At 38.4% G+C, this 21,075-nt stretch overlaps 1 protein-coding gene across 1 annotated transcript in view; it reads right to left on the bottom strand.

The window, feature by feature from the left end:
• The window catches only part of LOC137248490 (uncharacterized), a 197,190-nt gene extending 176,562 nt beyond the window's left edge, over window positions 1–20,628 (bottom strand). The window contains exons 1-2 of the mRNA XM_067779425.1: window positions 20,259–20,628; window positions 19,806–20,192 (exon numbers count right to left, since the gene is read on the bottom strand). Of these exons, the coding sequence (XP_067635526.1) occupies window positions 19,806–20,192; window positions 20,259–20,573 (702 nt within the window). The 5' untranslated portion in view covers window positions 20,574–20,628. The remainder of the gene's footprint in view (window positions 1–19,805; window positions 20,193–20,258) is intronic.
• Window positions 20,629–21,075: the final 447 nt, after the last annotated feature.

Below are 21,075 nucleotides of genomic sequence, written 5' to 3'. Positions count from 1 at the left end.
TCCACAAATAATGCTGCGGCTATTGATTCCAGTATAATAGACAGCTATAATTTGTGCCAAAGCAAGCTGCCGGAGTAGAGAAAGGTGAAACGAAAACGTAAACAATCCTTGCGGAAAGAATAAATAAATCTTCATAAAGTATTTAAGGCCAGTGCAATGAAATTAGCATCCATAAAATTCAGAAAAATGTCAACTATATTCGTGCAGAATCCGTTTAACAAAACTTGGTGGCCACGGCAGGGAATTGGCCAAAAGAACGATAAAAACACACATACAATTTTGAAAGCACTTCACTCAAAAAAATATAACACTGCGGAAATATATTCTATTGCTTTTTTTTGTACAAAATGGCGTGGATAATAAAATATAAACGTTTTTCAGTGTTTTTTACATATTTTCTTTAATTTATTTTGTTCCAATGTTCACACATTCCGTACAAACAGCTGATTTCGAAAAATCATTTGCTCTTCCTCTTCTCGTTACGATTCCGTCGTAATGCAGAATACCCAACTTCGATTAAAGCGGAGCCAAGGCGAATCTATAACAGGTGGTGGCAAAGCGAATTCAATCAATTCGCCGTGCAGATGAATGTCAAGTCAAAAGAAAATTTTCATAGATTTCGATTAACTGACATTTTGTTGTACAAGGCTTTGTATGGAAAATTATCAAGAAGAAGCAATCAGCTGATGGGATAACACCACCTGTAATGAATTCGCCTTGAAGCGGAGCGTAGAACGGGAACGTAATCGAAATGCAGAATATGGGTGATTGTTAAATTAGAGAATTTATTCAATTGTTTTTTTTTTTTTTGTTACGAGTTAAGATAGGATAAGACAGTTTTCTTTATGGTAAAAAGTGAATCCGTTATATCAAATGAATTAGAATGGGTGTTAAAATCATGACACAAACACCGAAAAGGTTTATTCAATTCGAAATTAGTTCTACACTGCCTCAAAAGAAGAGGTTTGTAATGTCATGACACTCGTGATGGGACGTTAAAGTTTACTTCGTTTGAAATAATGGGACTAGAAATCAATCCATTCAGGAGCTTAGTCATAAATATAACGCCTAGCATTTCTCTACGACTTGCAAGAGTTGGAAGATTGATAAGTTTCAACCGACTAGTATAAAGGGGAAGATTATACGCAGGTTCCCACTAAAAATTCCTTAAAGAAATAGTAGAAATTGCTTTTGTATTGATTCAAGTATATCTGCATGAACTCGATATTGTGGATTCCAGACTATTGATCCGTATTATAGTATCGGTCTAACTAAAGTGATGAAAAGCGCTTTAGTTACATAAGGGGCACTAAATTCTTTAGACCATCATTTCACGAATGATAGAACACCTCTAGCCTTATTGACAGTAACATTATTATAAAGGTTGAAACTTAGTTTAGCATCTATCGTGACTCCCAAGTCCACAAAATCGTTTACTGATAGAAGACAAAAATTATTAATTACGTAAGAGGCTGCTGGCAAAGATCTTCGAGAGAGGGACATGAATTTGCATTTATTGAGGTTCAGTGGCATTGAATTTAAGTTGCACCAATTAACTGGGCAGTTTAAATCCGCTTGAAGCAAGGGACGTTCTTCGATAGACGCATAAGACTAAAAAGTTTTACATCATCAGCATACATTAAGATTTGGGAATATTTTAAAGTGGTACAGATATCATTAATAAATAGCAAGAACAATGATGACATTTGAAAGAGTATTTTTAAAAATAACTTTTTGCGTTCGACCGCAGAGATACGAGATCCACTGGGTGAGACCAGGTTGGAAGCCAAGCCGATCCAACTTGTAGATAAGTAACCCTGCAAAAATCGCGAGTACTCCATGCATGCATGTATGGAGTAATCGCTATGGACCAAGCGAGTGCTCCAAAATTAACCACAATTCATACAAAAAATATGGTCCAATTAACATTGCGATGTCCTAGGACTGGACCATATACTCCAGCTCAGCATTACATCAGAGTAATCCATGGAGTACCCACAGTGCAATAAACATCGTGTAGTGATTACAATCGTTAAAAACGACCAATGATCGGCTTACAATATGTTCGTGTAGAAACATGAGTTGGTCCATTACTGCATTACAGTGGAGTATAATGGTAAGTACTCCAGTGGGCCACATGATCCAACGATTTTTGCAGGGAAGGAGTGGGATACTTTGTCAAATGCTTTACTGAAATCAGTATAAATAATATCGGTGTGAAGATTTTCTCTAAATCCATTAGAAACTTGAGTTGTGAATTCAAGTAGCTTTGTAATGGTAGATTTACCTTTACAGAATCCATGTTGCGGTTCTGAAATCAAAGTAGAAATGGAAAATGTTAGCTCATTGGTAACAATAGCTTCAAAAAACTTTGGGATGGCCGACAACTTTGCTATTCCTCGATAGTTTTCTACACACGACCTACTACCACTTTTGTGCAGGGGTATGAGAAAAGATTCCTTCAAAGCAGAAGGAAAAATTCCACGTTTTAGGGACAGATTAAATAAATCAGTTAGAGGCTGATAAATGTGTTCAGCGCATTTTTTAAGAAAACAAGTGGGAATTAAATCAGGACCGTACTTGCAAGATTCCTTCAAAGACGTTAAATATGAAAAAACTTGATCACAAGATATTGCTGGAATATTAATTGTGTTGAGTTAAGTTCAATTGGATATTCATTTGAAAAAGAATTAAATATTTATGTATATTACAAGCTACGCAGATCTATTGTGTTGGGTGCAAATAAAAATAAAGATTATTCCACCTTTCAGCTCGACGTTTCGCCAAATTTCCTTGGCATCTTCAGGAGCGTGACACTGTATTTATTTAATAAAACAAAAAAACAACAAAGAACACAATCAGATACATATAGATTTGAAATATTGCAAATAAATATTGATTGCACAAAAATTTTTCTTACTCACAATGATGGAAAATTTACGAAAAACACAATTTTCACTAAAACATTTAAACATTTAAAAACATTTGAATATTAAAAAATTGCGGAAAGTTAATAAAGTACAAAAAATCGATACCATCTACATGCGGTAAACTTGTCATACTAAAAACTAAATTACAAACATAATAGGTACGCGGCGGCGATATTGTCTGTATCTTCTTTTTTGTTTATTGTGTTTCTTCTTTTTTGCAAAATTCTTAGGCTTTCTAAGGTGTAACGCGCTTTTTCTCTCCTTTCGGTGTCTATTATTTTTATATTTTCAAAATCAGCTGTGTGTTTATTTTCTATTGCATGCTGTGCCAAAGTTGTGCTTTGTTTTTGTTTACGTATATCTGCTTCGTGCTCAGCTACCCACGTGCCGAGCGCCCGCTTTGTGGTCCCAATGTAGACCTTATTGCAGCTATCTCCTTTATTCCCTTTACATTGAATTTCGTAAACTACATTGCTACGTTGTTGGAGACCTATGGGTGTTTTTGTTTTTGTAAAGCACGTTGCCAAAGTGCAGTTTGACCTGTATGCTAGTGTAGTGTTTGTGTTTGATGTTTTTGTCAAGTCATATGTGAAATTTTCTGTGAGCCTAGGAATGTAAGTGACACTGAAGTATCGCTTTGTCTGGTTATTTGTATCTGAAGACTGTGTTTTTTGGGCTATATTTTCTATTTCCATTTGTTTCTGATTTATTAAATTTGATATATGGTCCGGATAATTATTCTTTTTAAGCGTCAATTTAATTTTCCTAATCTTTGCGTCATGAAAACTTTGATGGCTGATAGATAATATTTTGTCTATAAAGTTCTTCGCCGTATTTATTTTGTATTTGAAAGGCTGTGAGGATATAAAGTTTATGAGGCGCCTAGAAGAGGTTGGTTTCGAGTACCAATCCAATATTAGTTTGTTATTGAGCCTGTGTATACGTGTGTCTAGAAAGGGGATGTTGGTGTTTTCTTCCTTTTCGATCATAAACTTTAGTCGATTATGATATTTGTATAAAACATCTAATATTGTATTTGTGTCTTTTCTTGGGATGATGGCGAAAATATCATCTACTTATTTGACTAGGAACTTTATTTGTATGTTGTGTTGTTTTTGTAATTCAATAAGTGTGTGAAAGCGTGTCATCCATTATTATATCGGCAATGGTTGGGGAAAGGGGGTTGCCCATAGGCATTCCATATGTTTATGTATATATGTTGTTGTTGTGCACGAAATAATTGTTGTCTTTTAAGCAGAAATCTAAAATATTGTGAAACTTGCTCTTAGGTATATTCGTTTTTTGCACAATAGATCTGCGTAGCTTAAAATATACATAAATATTATTCAAACAGATCGGAAGAAAATTATATAGAAAAAGAATTAAATTCAGTGGAATAGTTGGACTTGAAAAATTGTGCGAAGAAGTTAGCACTATCTTAATCGTCGCTAGACAAATCATCCTGGTATTTTAAAGCAGAGGGAAACCCTTTAACCCTACGTTTAGAGCTCACGAAATCATAGAAGGATTTCGGATTGCAAGTTATTTTGTTTTTCATCTTACAGATGTACGTATTATACCACTTACGTATTATAACACTTTTTGATTAATTCAAAATATTTATGACGCAAAATAGAGTACTGCAAGTAATCGGAGTGAGAGCCCGACCTTTTGAATAATTTGGAGAAGCGCGATTTTCTCTTTTTTAAAGACCTCAGCTCTTTAGTGAACCATATTTGGATTGGTTCGGTAGTCGCACGTTTTCGCTTAGGTACGTGTTTTTCCAAAATACCGTAAATGGTGGAATAAAAGTCAGAAACATTTTGGTCAATACATGGTCGACATTTGACGCGTAATTGTTGTAAATAAGGTCGCCAATGATTTGGTCGGTGACGTCAGGTTTCACGAGGCGAAGAAACTGGAGAGATCAGGGAGATAGCTGTTTATTTTGTTACAAAGCTTACCGATCTGGAAGGTCATCGATCTGTGGGCCTGGGCCTGTGGCCATTATTGTGCAGTCATCGGCGTCGGAAACGATAGTGGCTCCTTCTGGTGGTGAATGAAGCTTTGATATGTAGAAGTTAAACAAAAGTGGGGATAGGACACCACCATGTGGCACACCTTGTATAATTCTTCTTGGTTTGGATGTTACACTCCTGAATTGCACCGATGCTCGCCGACCAGAGATAATTTACGGTCCTCCTTTGAGACTTGGGGGAATGAGAGACCCTTACAGGTCTTGCAGTAACGTGCCATGGTTGACCGTATCAAAAGCTTTTGACAGGTCTAACGCAATGAAGACTGTGTATGGTGGGGGTTTTGATTTAATCCGCAATTTATCTGAGTGCTAATGGTATTTAGAGTGGTGGTAGTGCTATGTAATTTTCGGAAAAAAATCTTCCGGCGGGAATAAAACTTGCCGAGGCGGACTCAATGACCTTACGGAAAGCACGTTTCCCTTTGCGGGATATGGGAAGCAGCAAAAGGATTGTCTGTAAAGGATTTGTAGTCATCCCGGTGAGTTACCTAGTTTTTATCAAAAATTATCAAAGGTGGTATCAAAAGCCGCGTGTCGACCTCCGTTTTTAGAATCCGGAAGCGAAAATTCGAATTTTTTATTTCTGTCAAAAGATATAAGCAAAAAATCGGTTCTAATTTTCATGTGGATGTTGTTTGTCAGATTTGTTGTACACACACACACACTAATGCATGGTGTTCTGCGCGCATTTAGTTTTGATGCCCAATTCGGTGTCGGACCTGTAGGGATTTACTACACGTTGTTATGAAATACTTGTTATTGTTAAAAACTTTAATTTTTCTTTAAAACTCGAGTTTCAAGTTTTTATATTTCATGTTATTTTTTGATGTGAAAAATATATTATATGGTTTTTGAATTGATTATTGAACGAATATAATTATTAAAAATATATCGTGATTATTTAATTATAAAAACTTATTGAACAAATATAGATGAATTGAATATCCATAATATATTCATAAAATTTGGCGATCCTGCCAGGAGCCGAAGAGCGTAATCCTGCTGAAATTTTACTCAAAGCGGAATATTAGATATATGCAACAAACGATATATACAACAAACGGCCAGCAATCCATACAATCAATATTTCTAGAAGGCTTCTCGGTGTTACTTTATCTTCAGACCAATCACATGAAATCGTAAAGTTTTGGCAGAAACCAAAGTATTCGAGCAGCACAACAAACATTTTACCGACTGCGCCAATGCATCTTCACTCTCTTCAGCTGCTTGATATTAATAAATTGCTCCAGCAACACCAAAAGATATAGTTCTTCCCAACTAATTTGGATAACATAAGTTAAATCTTACAGCAGTGTAAGTATCTTTTGTATTTTTGTTTTTCTTGTTCATGTGAACGTTTGAGGACGAATGCTAGCAACGGTACAAAGCGGAAATCGTCAACTAGAGCACGTCGTACAGTCAAGTTACGACTTATTTGCTGTAGGAGTATAACACAAACCCAAAGTACATCTGAGTCAGCAGTCAAATTGCCCAATACATACGCACATACATATCCTCAATTATACTCACTGCATCTTGAATCACTTAGAAAGTTCTATACATTTTTGCTCTCAATTAGTCACCAACAGCGCAGTTATATATAGAGTAATTCATCACTGCAACAGCAAACGTCGGCGCTTATGAGTTACCTCTACATTCGATAAATATGTATGTATATTACAATGTCTGCCATTCTACTTTCGTCATCGTTTGAAGAGCTATGACTTGACATAGCAACAATTGCAAAATATCGAACAGTTCATAATATTTAAAAACACAATTTAAAGGCAGAAGAAAAGCAAAAGGAAGCGCTAATACGTGGATCAGAGCGTCGCTAAACTGTGTGGTAGTGATTTCAGTCACTGCGTTTCGTGTGCACTTCCTGTGCAGTCATTCAGCTGTAACGTTACAACATATCCACATCAACTATTAAATATTTATACATATATGATTATTATATAATTTGATTTTAATTTTATAATATATTTATAGAAGTCTATAGGATTGTTATTTTTTTATTTTTTTGTGAACCTTTTTCAAAATGTGTCATTCTCCGCGTGAAACGGGCGCGGGAGATAGACAAAACAGGTCTCTTATAGATATAGAGGATCCATGTGAGTTCTCGTCAGAAAATATACGCAATCCTTACGATAGGAATGAAATTTGTGCCACTTCGGTAAAATTACCGCAATTTTGGTCGAACTGTCCAGAAGGATGGTTCGTACATGCTGAGACGTAATTTGCTACAAAAGGTATAACTAGAGATTTGACTAAATACGAGTTTGTAATAACTGCCTTGCCACAAGACATTATTGCAAATGTATTAGATGTTATTCAAAATCCACCTGAAAGTGGAAAATATGACAATTTAAAGAAAGCTCTTATTGATAGGCACTCCTTAAGCGAACAGAGAAGATTAGATAAAATTTTATAAGATACTGAGATAGGTGATCGGAAACCTTCTGAATATTATAGGACCCTTGACCAACTAGCAGGTAATACTATCGATTCAAATTTCCTTAAAAATCTTTGGTTACGTAAACTTCCAAAAAATCTTTATGTTGCATTGACTAGTGCTAATTTAAATAATATTAATGATCTTTTGCAACTGGCAGATAAAATTTGGGAGATAACCAGTGGTAATGAAATTTGTGCTGTTAGAAATAGAGTTGTTACATCTTCGATTAATATTAATGAATTGGGAAAAATTTTAGAGAATTTAGCGAAGGCCACAACAAAAATATGTGAAAGTTTTAATCATTTACAATTAGATGGCGGCCATCGTGGTGTGATGGTAGCGTGCTCCGCCTATCACACCGTATGCCCTGGGTTCAACTCCCGGGCAAAGCAACATCAAAATTTTAGAAATAAGGTTTTTCAATTAGAAGAAAATTTTTCTAAGCGGGGTCGCCCCTCGGCGGTGTTTGGCAAGCGCTCCGGGTGTATTTCTGCCATGAAAAGCTCTCAGTGAAAACTCATCTGCCTTGCAGATGCCGTTCGGAGTCGGCATAAAAACATGTAGGTCCCGTCCGGTCAATTTGTAGGGAAAATCAAGAGGAGCACGACGCAAATTGGAAGAGAAGCTCTGCCTTAGATCTCGGAGGTTATCGCGCCTTAAATTTATTTATTTTAGGAATTCTCAGTCGCGAGGTAGATCAATGTCTCAAAACTGGTTATGTAAGTATCATTACCGTTTCGGCAGTAAAGCTCGTAAATGTGAAGAACCGTGTGCTTTCCAGAAAAATGGTCCTAGTCAAACAAACTAAACAGCGCTGTTGTTGCAGCGACTAACAACAGCATTTTGAATTTTTCAACACGTCGCTTGTTTGTATTAGATAAAGAAAGCAAGCTAAAATTCTTAATAGATAGTGGTGCTGAGATTTCAGTTCTTCCTTCATCTAAATTCAAAATTTACAAAAAATCTTCAGATATTATTTTAACGGCTGCTAATGGCAGCATGATTTCGACTTATGGAAAAAAATTATTAAAACTTAATTTGGGACTCCGTCGAGAATTTCCGTTTGTATTTCTTATTGCAGATATTTCAAAATCAATCATAGGTGCAGATTTTTTAGAAAAATATGGACTTTTAATAGATATAAAGAATAAGAAATTAATAGATCCTCTAACTAGTTTATCTGTAGATGCTATTGTGAGGATCCCAAAACCGAGGGTTTTGTACCCTCACAACATATACCTATTTTTCATTTTTTCTTACATACATGTTATACAAGAATTGAATTTAACTCTGAATTTAGCATTTATACTTTTTTATGACATGAATTATACCTTTATGAACTACACGTCAAAACAAATACATGCGGTCGCATATTGAATTATTATTTACTAAATTGAAGGATAAACCAGACTTGCGCACTTTTGCACGCAAGCACAATATTTACATTTTTCGCCCACATAAGTTTCAAATATAGGTCACCCTAACATACACTAAAACATTTGGAATGAAAATGGAAATGCACAAAAACATAAAATTATGCCGGTCAACCAACCCTTTGCGCATCCAATGCACTCAGCCACAAATACAACATACATAATAATTTGGATAAACAAAGATCGCAGTAAAAGTCGCCAAACTAAGCGCTGCTACTAATTGGGACTTTTCTCTACATACTTACGACACACCCACGCACGCGCTAAGCAGAAGCCGAAAGCATCAAACGAGGCCAACGCACCATCAAAACCAAGTGACAGCGAACATACGCATAAACACAAATGATCGAATTCGATAGGTAAAGCAAAGACTGGAAAACACGGCAGGCATACAACAAGCGTACGTACGAGATTTGGTACATTGTTCGATATGTATATTAGGGCTCCCTAAAATTGGGATATGAAACGCCGGGATAGCGGATCGTCATACATGATCGAAAATATGCATATATGTATATATACCGATGTACCACCATATGCATGATAATGGAAAGAGGGAAAAAGCATGTTAGCATGTAAGCGTATGTATGTACCAATAGAATACAGCGAAAGTAGCGTTAAACTAGAATTCGATTTTTGCATTTCCAACTTTTATAATTGTTATTGTAAAATTACTGACTGCCTGCGTGCAGTCCTGCATAATTTTATAACTGAGGAATTATTACAATGAATTGTTTTTAGGAAATAACTGTCCTCCGGCGTACAAAATCGTATATAAGGGCGGCAAATTAGCTTGTAAGATCAGAAGCTAGGAGATAGGCATACGAGTCAGTGGGCTTCTACCACTGACCAACACGACCTGAAGGTTTCTACTTCATTTCGTGAATTATTTTATATTCAGTAGGAGGTTTCTACTCCAACTGACGGAGAGCTAGCAGAGGGGTTCTACCTCAGCTACTCTTATTTAGACAGGGACAAAGAATAGGAGTAGCTCTTAAGGATATCGATCCCTTTTTAAATAAACTTTATAACGTTTTCAGAACTCCTTTGTCTATTTATTTTCATCGGAATAGGTTCCCCCACCAAATATAGGAACCCTGGACGGACTGGGCCTACCTCAGCAGGAATTAGTCCGTCACATATGGCGCCCGAGCAGGCTTATAAATAAAAACACATATGGCACCCAAGAAGACTTAAGGAAGATCAAGGAAATTATCAAGGCTTTACATAAAGGAAGGTAACAAGGATACACGGAAAGCAAAACAACGAAGGCTAAGCACACAAACTAACAAGGAAAGGATACGCAAATAAGAAAATGGTAAAGGTATCATGGGTATATTATCTGACCCGAGAGGAGCTGGTAAGTTACCACTCGGAGTTCGAGCTGGATGATACGGGAACGGTAGACGAACTAAGGAAGCGATTGGCGGCGTTCGTACAGGCAGAAAAGGACAACGAGAAATGGCGTGATCGGCTTACAGAACTAGCTCTACAACATGCAAGAACGACATCTAATCTAAACAAACCACAGGCAAATAGTCGGTCGACATCTCCAAGCGCTACGAGAACGGATGACGAGAATACAGCCGGCGCACCCATCCAACACGAGGTCCCACAACCACCACTATATGCGATGCAACAGCCAGGTACATACGCAACCACTATGGACCGGGTAAGAAAATGGGGCTTGAAATACGACGGGGGCAAGGATCCTCTAGGGTTCATAGAACGCGTGGAAGAACTGGCAGAAGGATACGAAATAAACGTCAACTCGATGCCAAGAGCATTGCCGGAGCTACTCAAAGACAAAGCGTTGGTTTGGTACCGAAATAACAACCGGAGTTGGAAAGAGTGGGACTCATTCAAGAAAGATTTCCTAAAATTTTTCCTCAGCTCCAGATATTTTGAACAGTTGGACGACGAGATACGGGCACGCATGCAAAGACCAGGAGAGAAGTTCAAGGATTATGTGCTAGCACAACAAGGGCTGATGCGACATGCCGCCTACACCGAAGACCAAAAGCTAAACCGCATATACAGGAACTCCCGCAGAGAAATCCAGCTGTATGTTAAAAGAGGCGAGGTCAGCAGCCTGGAAGAATTGGTAAGTTTGGTAGAAGATTATGAAAATATTACCCCTGACAGAGATCCGATGCGACCAACGGCAAGACCATTTGTACCAAGGCGCCCAGAAGAACGTTACCAATATATACAGGCAGAGGAGCGGGAACAGCAGACAGAGAAACAACCATCCCAGAAATCAGACCCGGCACCAAGATACATCGATACAAACACGGCGTGCAGACGATGCGGAGGAGGCGGCCATGTCGCATACGGTTGCCGTAGCGCTCGCATCGAATTCTGCTGGACATGCGGAAAAGTAGGCACACTCACATGAAATTGTTGTAGACGAACGCAGGGAAACGGCCAGAGACCTCATTGGCACCGAGGAGTGGGGTCTCCCCAAACGCAACCTCGGGAAAACTAAACACGTTAAGACATACAAAGGGCCGGATCTTGGCGAATATTACGGTGAATGGCGAAGAGGTAGTAGCAGCAATCGATACAGGGGCGACGCGAAGCTTTGTGAGTGGAACATTGGCAAGAAGGCTGAAAACAGGTATATTCAAGGCGATAGAAACACGAGTGATACTGGGAGATGGCAAACCTAAGACGATCATAGAAGCGGTAGATGTAGAAGTGAGAATGAGTAACCAAGTGCTGCGAAATGAAATGCTAATCCTACCAGGACTAGTCGACGAAGTGGTGCTTGGAACGGATTACCTAGCGAAGGTGAACATGGAGATGAGATGCGGAGAACAAACGCTAACCTTGAACACAAACAATCAGGAGGAGGATGCGGTCACTTGTACAACAATGGTCGAAAGTAGAAATGAAAGTAGTCACAAAGATAACAGCCAAAAAGTTGCGAACACAGACGAGTCGGTGAGTAAATTTCTCAACAAAGAATTAAAGATGTTCCAGGAAATGTCAGGTGTATCCAACGTGGCCACGCACAAGATAGTGATGAAAGACGACCGCCCCATAAAACAAAGATATTACCCGAAGAATCCCAAGATGCAAGAGATTATTAATAAGGAAATCGATGAGCTTATCGAGAAAGGTTGCATCGAACCTTCTAGAAGCCCGCACAGCGCACCAATAGTTCTGGCAAGGAAGAAAAATGGTAAGTGGAGACTGTGCGTAGATTACCGCCAACTAAACGCAAGGTCAGTACCAGACGCATACCCGTTACCCCGTATCCAACACATCCTGGATAGATTGAGAAGTGCTCGGCTTATCAGCAGCCTCGATTTAAAAAACGGATATTGGCAACTCCCCATGGAAGAAAACAGCAAACAATACACCGCATTCACTGTACCCGGACGTGGGCTATATCAATGGAAAGTAATGCCGTTCGGTCTGCACTCAGCCCCAGCAACTTTCCAGAGGGCACTCGATCACGTTATAGGACCAGAGTTGGAACCTTACGCATTCGCATATCTAGATGACATCATCATTACGAGCAAAACATTGGAAGAACACATAATACACCTGGCGGAAATATTTCAACGGCTGCGAAGAGCAAACCTTAAGATAAACCCGGAAAAATGTGAATTTTTTAAGAAAAGTTTAAAGTATCTAGGTCATGTCGTTAGCGAGGAAGGCATTCACACGGACCCGGACAAGATAGCAGCCATCAAAGAGTTGACACCGCCAAACAATTTACGCGAACTACGAAGATTCCTAGGAGTGGTATCGTGGTACAGGAGATTCGTCTCAGACTTTTCACAAGTTTCACACCCGTTGACGTCAATGCTAAAGAAAGGAAGGAAGTGGAAGTGGTCGGAAGAGCAGCAGTCGGCATTCGAATCATTAAAAGCCGCACTCACCCAAGCACCTGTACTAGCTTGCCCAGATTTTTCGAAGAAGTTTTGCCTACAGACGGATGCAAGCGATTTTGGCCTCGGAGCAGTGCTCACCCAAGGATCAGACAGCGAAGAACGAGTGATTGCTTATGCGAGTCGCCGACTTAACAAGGCAGAAACAAATTATTCCCCGACAGAGAAAGAATGTTTGGCAATAGTGTGGGCGATAAGGAAGATGAGACCCTACCTAGAGGGATAGACGTTCACGGTAATCACAGACCACCTAGCTCTAAAATGGTTAAACGCAATAGACAGTCCGACGGGACGGATTGCTAGATGGGCACTAGAACTACAACAATACTCATTCGACGTACAGTACCGGAAAGGAAAGCTAAACGTGGTGGCAGATGCACTTTCGAGACAGCCGATGGACGAGCAACTAACTACGTTGACAGTAGAGCAAGGCAAAGACGAGTGCAAGTGGCTAAAAGCGAAGATTACAGAGGTAAGAAAGGCTCCGGAGAAATTCCCAGACTATGTGATCGAGGACGGAAAGCTCTACAGGAGAATAGAGAGTCAAGTTGATGGTGAAGACGCAGTACCGTGGAAGCTATGTATACCGACCCCACAGAGACGCAGAGTGCTGGCAGAAATTCATGACACACCAAGCGCAGGACACATGGGCGTTCGAAAATCTATTGCACGAGCGACGACACGATATTACTGGCCCGGAATGTTCAGAGACGTAAGGAAGTACGTACAACAATGTCATGGATGTCAGGTATACAAACCTAGTCAACAACAGGCCGCGGGTAAGATGTTAACTAAAATTCCAGAAGAACCGTGGGCAACAGTGTGTGCAGACTTTGTTGGTCCAATGCCACGCTCAAAACATGGTAATACAATGGCATTAGTTTTCGTTGACAGATTTTCAAAATGGGTGGAGATAATGGCAATTAGAAAGACAACAACAGAAAGCGTAGTACGAGGATTTAGAGAGAGAATTTTGGCACGATTTGGCATTCCAAAGGTATTAATCACAGACAACGGAGCGCAGTTCGTGAGCAAACGTTTTAAGAAGTATTTGGAGGAGCTTGGCGTAAAACACCAGCTGACAGCACTATACACACCGCAGGAGAATCCGACAGAAAGAGCGAACCGCAACATCAAGAGGATGATAGCACAGTTCTCAGGGAATGAGCAGAGAACATGGGACGAGCTGATACCAGAGATAACACTCGCATTAAACACAAGCGTATGCGAATCGACAGGGTACAGTCCAGCATATGTAGTACAAGGCAGAGAACCAAGGATTCACAATAGCCTTTACGACGAGAACACATTCGGTTCAGGTGAGAGAGTAGCTAATCCAGCGGAGAAATCGATGAAGATGGGGGAGATATTCGAGATGGTACGACGGAAGCAAGAGCGAGCATCAGCGGAGCAAGCAAAGCATTATAATTTAAGAAGAAGGCAATGGCGACCGGCTATAGGCGACCTAGTGCTGGTAAAGGAGCATCAGCTGTCAAAAGCGGTGGATAACTTTGCAGCCAAACTAGCGCCCAGGTACAGTGGACCCCATCGGATAACGAACTTTGTATCACCAGTGATCGTAGAGCTAGACAAAGTTTTCAGAGGAAGGAGGAGGACAGCCCACTTAAGTGAGCTGAAAGCATACCACGCAACCGACGCCGCCGACAACAATGAATCCATAAAGCAAAGGAATGAACAGGGTAACAAGAAGAACGCTAGCGAAGATCAAATCCCGTCAACATCGTCCAATCGAACAACAAACAATATCCCCGAGGTACAACAACAGAGAGAGAACAGCGAGGTAGCCATCTGTGGTACGCTCACACGAGTCAGCGAAGAGACCGAGAGACAACACGAAGAGGACCAAAGTCCGAGCCAACAACTGATAGTATATAAAGACGCTCAAGTGCAAAACAATACGGAGAATCAGGCACGAACATTTCCAGAAAATCAGGTACAGGTCGCTCGAGGAACCCAAGTACAGATCGCCAAAGGACCGATACCTGTAGCAAGATTACACCTAGGAAGACAGTTTGCTATAGCAGCCCTAAATGAACACACGCCCAGAGACAGCTCCGGAATAACGGATTATTACGTGAGATTCTACTGCAACTCGAATCAAATCGGTAGTAACGTACACGCCCAACCGCAACAGTATCAAATCATACACGAAGAAATTTCATTTCAAGAAGTACCCGAACTTCGGATCAACCACTTAAGCGCGGTAAACTCTAACCACAATTACATAATCACATAAATATACCCTGTAACTAGGCTCATGATATACCACATTTTTTTTAAATCCACCATATACGGTGAGAGCACCCTAAGGAAAACCCACCAGTTTTTTATTTACAGTATAGACTGGAGTCACACACCGCCAATGTGAAGGGAAGCAAAACGCCAACAACGAACAACGACAGCGAAGTATTAAGCCGTATGGCCAGCGAGGTCAACGGCAGCCTCAACAAACACAAACGACGACAGCGAAATATTAAGCCGTATGGACAGTAAGGTCAACGACAGCCTCAACGACAACAACAACCATGACGACAGCGACGACGAAGGCAGTGTGAGCGAACAATTCTTCCGAGTACGGATCACACGCACCGGCACGGTGACCGTAAGCTTCGCTGCGGTAGGTGAGGGGGGAGTGTGAGGATCCCAAAACCGAGGGTTTTGTACCCTCACAACATATACCTATTTTTCATTTTTTCTTACATACATGTTATACAAGAATTGAATTTAACTCTGAATTTAACATTTATACATTTTTATGACATGAATTATACCTTTATGAATCACACGTCAAAACAAATACATGCGGTCGCATATTGAATTATTATTTACTAAATTGAAGGATAAACCAGACTTGCGCACTTTTGCACGCAAGCACAATATTTACATTTTTCGCCCACATAAGTTTCAAATATAGGTCACCCTAACATACACTAAAACATTTGGAATGAAAATGGAAATGCACATAAACATAAAATTATGCCGGTCAACCAACCCTTTGCGCATCCAATGCACTCAGCCACAAATACAACATACATAATAATTTGGATAAACAAAGATCAGCAGTAAAAGTCGCCAAACTAAGCGCTGCTACTAATTGGGACTTTTCTCTACATACTTACGACACACCAACGCACGCGCTAAGGAGAAGCCGAAAGCATCAAACGAGGCCAACGCACCATCAAAACCAAGTGACAGCGAACATACGCATAAACACAAATGATCGAATTCGATAGGTAAAGCAAAGACTGGAAAACACGGCAGGCATACAACAAGCGTACGTACGAGATTTGGTACATTGTTCGATATGTATATTAGGGCTCCCTAAAATTGGGATATGAAACGCCGGGATAGCGGATCGTCATACATGATCGAAAATATGCATATATGTATATATACCGATGTACCACCATATGCATGATAATGGAAAGAGGGAAAAAGCATGTTAGCATGTAAGCGTATGTATGTACCAATAGAATACAGCGAAAGTAGCGTTAAACTAGAATTCGATTTTTGCATTTCCAACTTTTATAATTGTTATTGTAAAATTACTGACTGCCTGCGTGCAGTCCTGCATAATTTTATAACTGAGGAATTATTACAATGAATTGTTTTTAGGAAATAACTGTCCTCCGGCGTACAAAATCGTATATAAGGGCGGCAAATTAGCTTGTAAGATCAGAAGCTAGGAGATAGGCATACGAGTCAGTGGGCTTCTACCACTGACCAACACGACCTGAAGGTTTCTACTTCATTTCGTGAATTATTTTATATTCAGTAGGAGGTTTCTACTCCAACTGACGGAGAGCTAGCAGAGGGGTTCTACCTCAGCTACTCTTATTTAGACAGGGACAAAGAATAGGAGTAGCTCTTAAGGATATCGATCCCTTTTTAAATAAACTTTATAACGTTTTCAGAACTCCTTTGTCTATTTATTTTCATCGGAATAGGTTCCCCCACCAAATATAGGAACCCTGGACGGACTGGGCATACCTCAGCAGGAATTAGTCAGTCACACTATATCTGGGTTTTGCAATATTTCATTGCCTAAATTATTTTCAGTTGAAAATCAATATACAAAACTTTTAAAAAATTTTCCTTCTTTAACTTCTGAGCCAGATTATAATAAAAAGGTTAATCATTCGACAGTTCATCATATTATAACGAATGGAATAATACCTTTTTGTAGGCCAAGACGTTTAGATCCTGTTAAATTTAAAATAGCAAAGACTGAATTCGATTTTTTATTAAAATCAGGAATATGTCGTCCATCTAAATCACATGGAACATCGCCATTACATTTAGTACCTAAAAAAGACGCAAATGACTGGCGTCCTTGCGGAGATTATCGTAGGATTAATTTAATCACTGTACCTGATCGATACCCTTTGCCACACATATATAATTTACATATTGAATTCAAAAATAAAACAATATTTTCAAAGATAGATTTGGTTAGGGCTTATCATCAGATACCTGTTGCGGAAGAAGACATTCATAAGACTGCCATAACCACACCTTTTGGAATGTTCGAATTCGTCAGAATGCCTTTTGGATTACGAAATTCAGCGCAAACATTCCAAAGGTTTATAAATGAAGTGTTACACGATTTCGATTTTATATTTGTTTATTTGGACGACATACTGATAGCTAGTAAAGATGAATCAGAACATTTACAACATCTTAATATACTATTTCAACGTTTAGATAAGTACGGATTGAATATCAAGCCATCTAAGTGCGTTTTTGGAGTAGGTAAAATTAATTTCCTAGGTTACAACATATCGTCTGAAGGTATTCAACCATCAGCGGAGAAAATTCAATCAATTCTTGATTTTGGACGGCCAATGTCAACGAATGCAAAAGTTTGTGGGAATGGTTAATTTTTACCATAGGTATATACCAAAGCTTGCTGAAATGCTAGGCCCAATACACAGCATGATAGGGCTATTGGAGGAGTTCTTCAACAGGAAATCAACAATACTAAAGAACCGTTAGCTTTCTTCTCTAAGAAACTTAGTCCGTCTGAATGTAAATATAGTACTTTTGATAGAGAGTTACTCGCTATTTATTTAACTATTAAACACTTTAAACATTGGTTGGAAGGTAGATCTTTTACGGTTTATACGGATCACAAGCCACTTACATTTGCATTGAATTCAAAGGTAGATCGAAGTCCCAGACAGACAAGACATTTGGAGTTCATATCCCAATTTACTAGTGACATTAAATACATAAAAGGGGAATTAAACTGTGTTGCGGATGCGTTGTCAAGGATACCCGAAGTTTTAACGTTAGAAACCATTGATGTAAATTTAAAAGAGTTATTTATTGAACAAGGAAAACATGATGAAATAAAATCATTAGTAGAAAATCTAAATTGTAGACATAAATTAGAACTACTATCAGTTCCATTTTTAAATATTCAAATTTGGTGTGAGATATCACTTAATTTAACAAGGCCATATATACCTCAAGTGTTAAGAAAATTAGTGTTTGAGAAAATACATGATATAGCCCACGTTGGTATTAAAGCAACACGCCGGTTAATCACTAATTGATATTTTTGGCCAGGAATGAATAAAGATGTAAACCAGTGGGCGAAAGAATGCATTAATTGTCAAAAAAGTAAAATTTATAGACATACAAAATCGCAAGTTTCGAAAATACCAATTCCAAAAGGGCGTTTTGAACATGTACATTTAGATATCGCTGGACCTCTTCCTCCATCACATGATTTTAGATTTATATTAACTTTAATAGATAGGAATTCTCGTTGGCCGGAAGCATATCCTCTTCAAAATATTTCCGCGAAAAATGTGGCAGAAACTTTCTTTCGTGAGTATATATCACGATTTGGAGTCCCGTTGACAATTACAACTGATCAGGGAGCGTAATTTACATGGTTTTTACAGAACTCTCAAAACTATTAGGAAGTAATAAAATCATAACCACTGCTTATCATCCGCAAGCTAATGGAATAGTTGAACGCTTTCATACGCAACTTAAAGCTTCAATTATGGCAAGTGGAAGTGCAGCTGAATGGTATGAGGAGTTACCTATAATGTTAGGTTTGCGATCATCCTATAAAGAAGACATTCAATCTACAGCTGCAGAGATGGTATATGGGGAAAATCTAAGGCTTCCTTCGCAAATGGTAGTTCGATCTGAAAATAACTTTGACTCATCTGATGTTCTGTTAAAATTAAAACAAAATTTAAAGAATTGTGCATCAAACATATCTCATCATAAAAATTCACTAGTTTATGTTCCAAAAGATTTAAATGATTGCAAGTTTGTATTAGTTAGAGTTGATAGAAAGAGAACCGGTTTACAGAAGCCATATGAAGGACCATTTGAGGTAATAGAGAAAACACCAATGTGGTTCAAAATTAATTATTATAATAAATTCATGAATATTTCTATAGACAGAATTAAACCTACATATTTGGATGCGAGTAAATATAGTTGTTTGGATAAAACAAAAAGAGTTACATTTAATTTGTTAAATATGGAACAATTTGGAAGAGGGGAGTAGTGTAGGGATTTACTACACGTTGTTATGAAATACTTGTTATTGTTAAAAACTTTAATTTTTCTTTAAAAATCGAGTTTCAAGTTTTTATATTTCATGTTATTTTTTGATGTGAAAAATATATTATATGGTTTTTGAATTGATTATTGAACGAATATAATTATTAAAAATATATCGTGATTATTTAATTATAAAAACTTATTGAACAAATATAGATGAATGGAATATCCATAATATATTCATAAAAGGACCCACCCAGGGTTAAATAACTATCGGGAGAAATAAAATTTTTGATTTCCGCTTTCCGATTCTTAAAACGGACGCGTCTTTTGATACCACCTTTGATAATTTTGATAAAAATTAGGTGGTGCACCGTCTTGTAAAACGTTACCAAAACTACATATAAAGGACAGCTAGGATACTGGCATTTGCTAGAAATTGCTTTTGATGGACTTAGGCGAGTTTGATATGTTTCGAATCAAATTACTTACTTCAACAGTTCCGGGTGTATAACTTTTTATAGCTGCACCAGTCCGAATACTTCCAACTGTCGCTTTTTTCTTATGCCCACGCAATGATGTCAGTGCTAAACGTCTTTCTGCGAACTGTCTTTCTGTATTCGCTTTCATATTGTCATCATCTTGATACATTATTCTTTGCGCCACAGTGAAACCAAAATGTAGGTGTGCTTCTTGCAATTCTTCTAGTGGCTGTGCACGACACGCTATGCCACGGAGAAAGATTTCATCGGCTTTAGGTGTATTACCACATAAATCATAATGATATGCCCAGCATATATAAAAATCCGCAACCATGGTTCCGATACCTGCATTGAATAGTTGTTCATAGCATTCCATAGGATGCTGACGACTGTCAATCTAAATTAAATTCATAAAAAATACTTATGTATAAAGATGACACATTTGAAAATTATAGGGACTTACAAATTTCATATACAATTTAACCATTCGCCTATCCTGGAAGTATCGCGCCTCGTCTGCGAAACGTGACAAACACTTTGTGATCACCTCTTCCAAGCCCGATTCTTCGCCTCCTGAGGGAAAACTTTGCTCAATCCAGCTAATATAGGCGTACCATGGATCCAGGGGATCATAACCCTTGTAGTCGTGTATAGCTTGTTCTAGCTCACGCCGCTGTGCTAATATCTCTTGCAGCCAATGATGACATGATACGAAATATTCATTCTCTATCAATTCGTTTCCAGGAATGGGTCTTAAAGTGCATTCAATTGTAAACATTGGTTCATTCGATTGTAAACAAACTTCATTCGTTTCCAAGAATGGGTCTTGAAGATCAGAGTTGCGTAAACCGCGCAAAAAAAAATTCGAAGAAAATCGGTGCGTTTTCATTATTTTTCATTTCAAGTGTGTTCAACTACATAAGCGGATCAAAAATTTGTAAAAAAGGTACAAGAAATAGCAAAATTAAATGAGCTGTTATATTAACGCACGAAAAGATATAAGTACATTTTATCTTAGCTATAAAAAAATTAAATTTCACGTGTTGTCACGGAAAAATTTTTAACGGGTAAAATAAGCTTTTTTTGTATTTGCGATCCTGAAAAAATTCGAGTTTTTTGATATCCCATTTGACAATCTTGAGTAAGTTTTCGGTGAAAATCATAAATTAAACCTTTACCATGTGAAATACCCCAAAGTTATTCCGAAATGCCCAAATTTGATTTTGAGGATGATGGCAACCATGGTCAATGTTATAAAAAATGCACATTTTCACGCGCTC

This window comes from Eurosta solidaginis, chromosome 4 (genome assembly GCF_040869045.1).
Source record: "Eurosta solidaginis isolate ZX-2024a chromosome 4, ASM4086904v1, whole genome shotgun sequence".
Classification (NCBI taxonomy): Eukaryota; Metazoa; Arthropoda; class Insecta; order Diptera; family Tephritidae; genus Eurosta; species Eurosta solidaginis.
The sequence above is the reverse complement of the archived record's forward strand: the minus strand, read 5'-3'. Positions and strand labels throughout refer to the sequence as shown.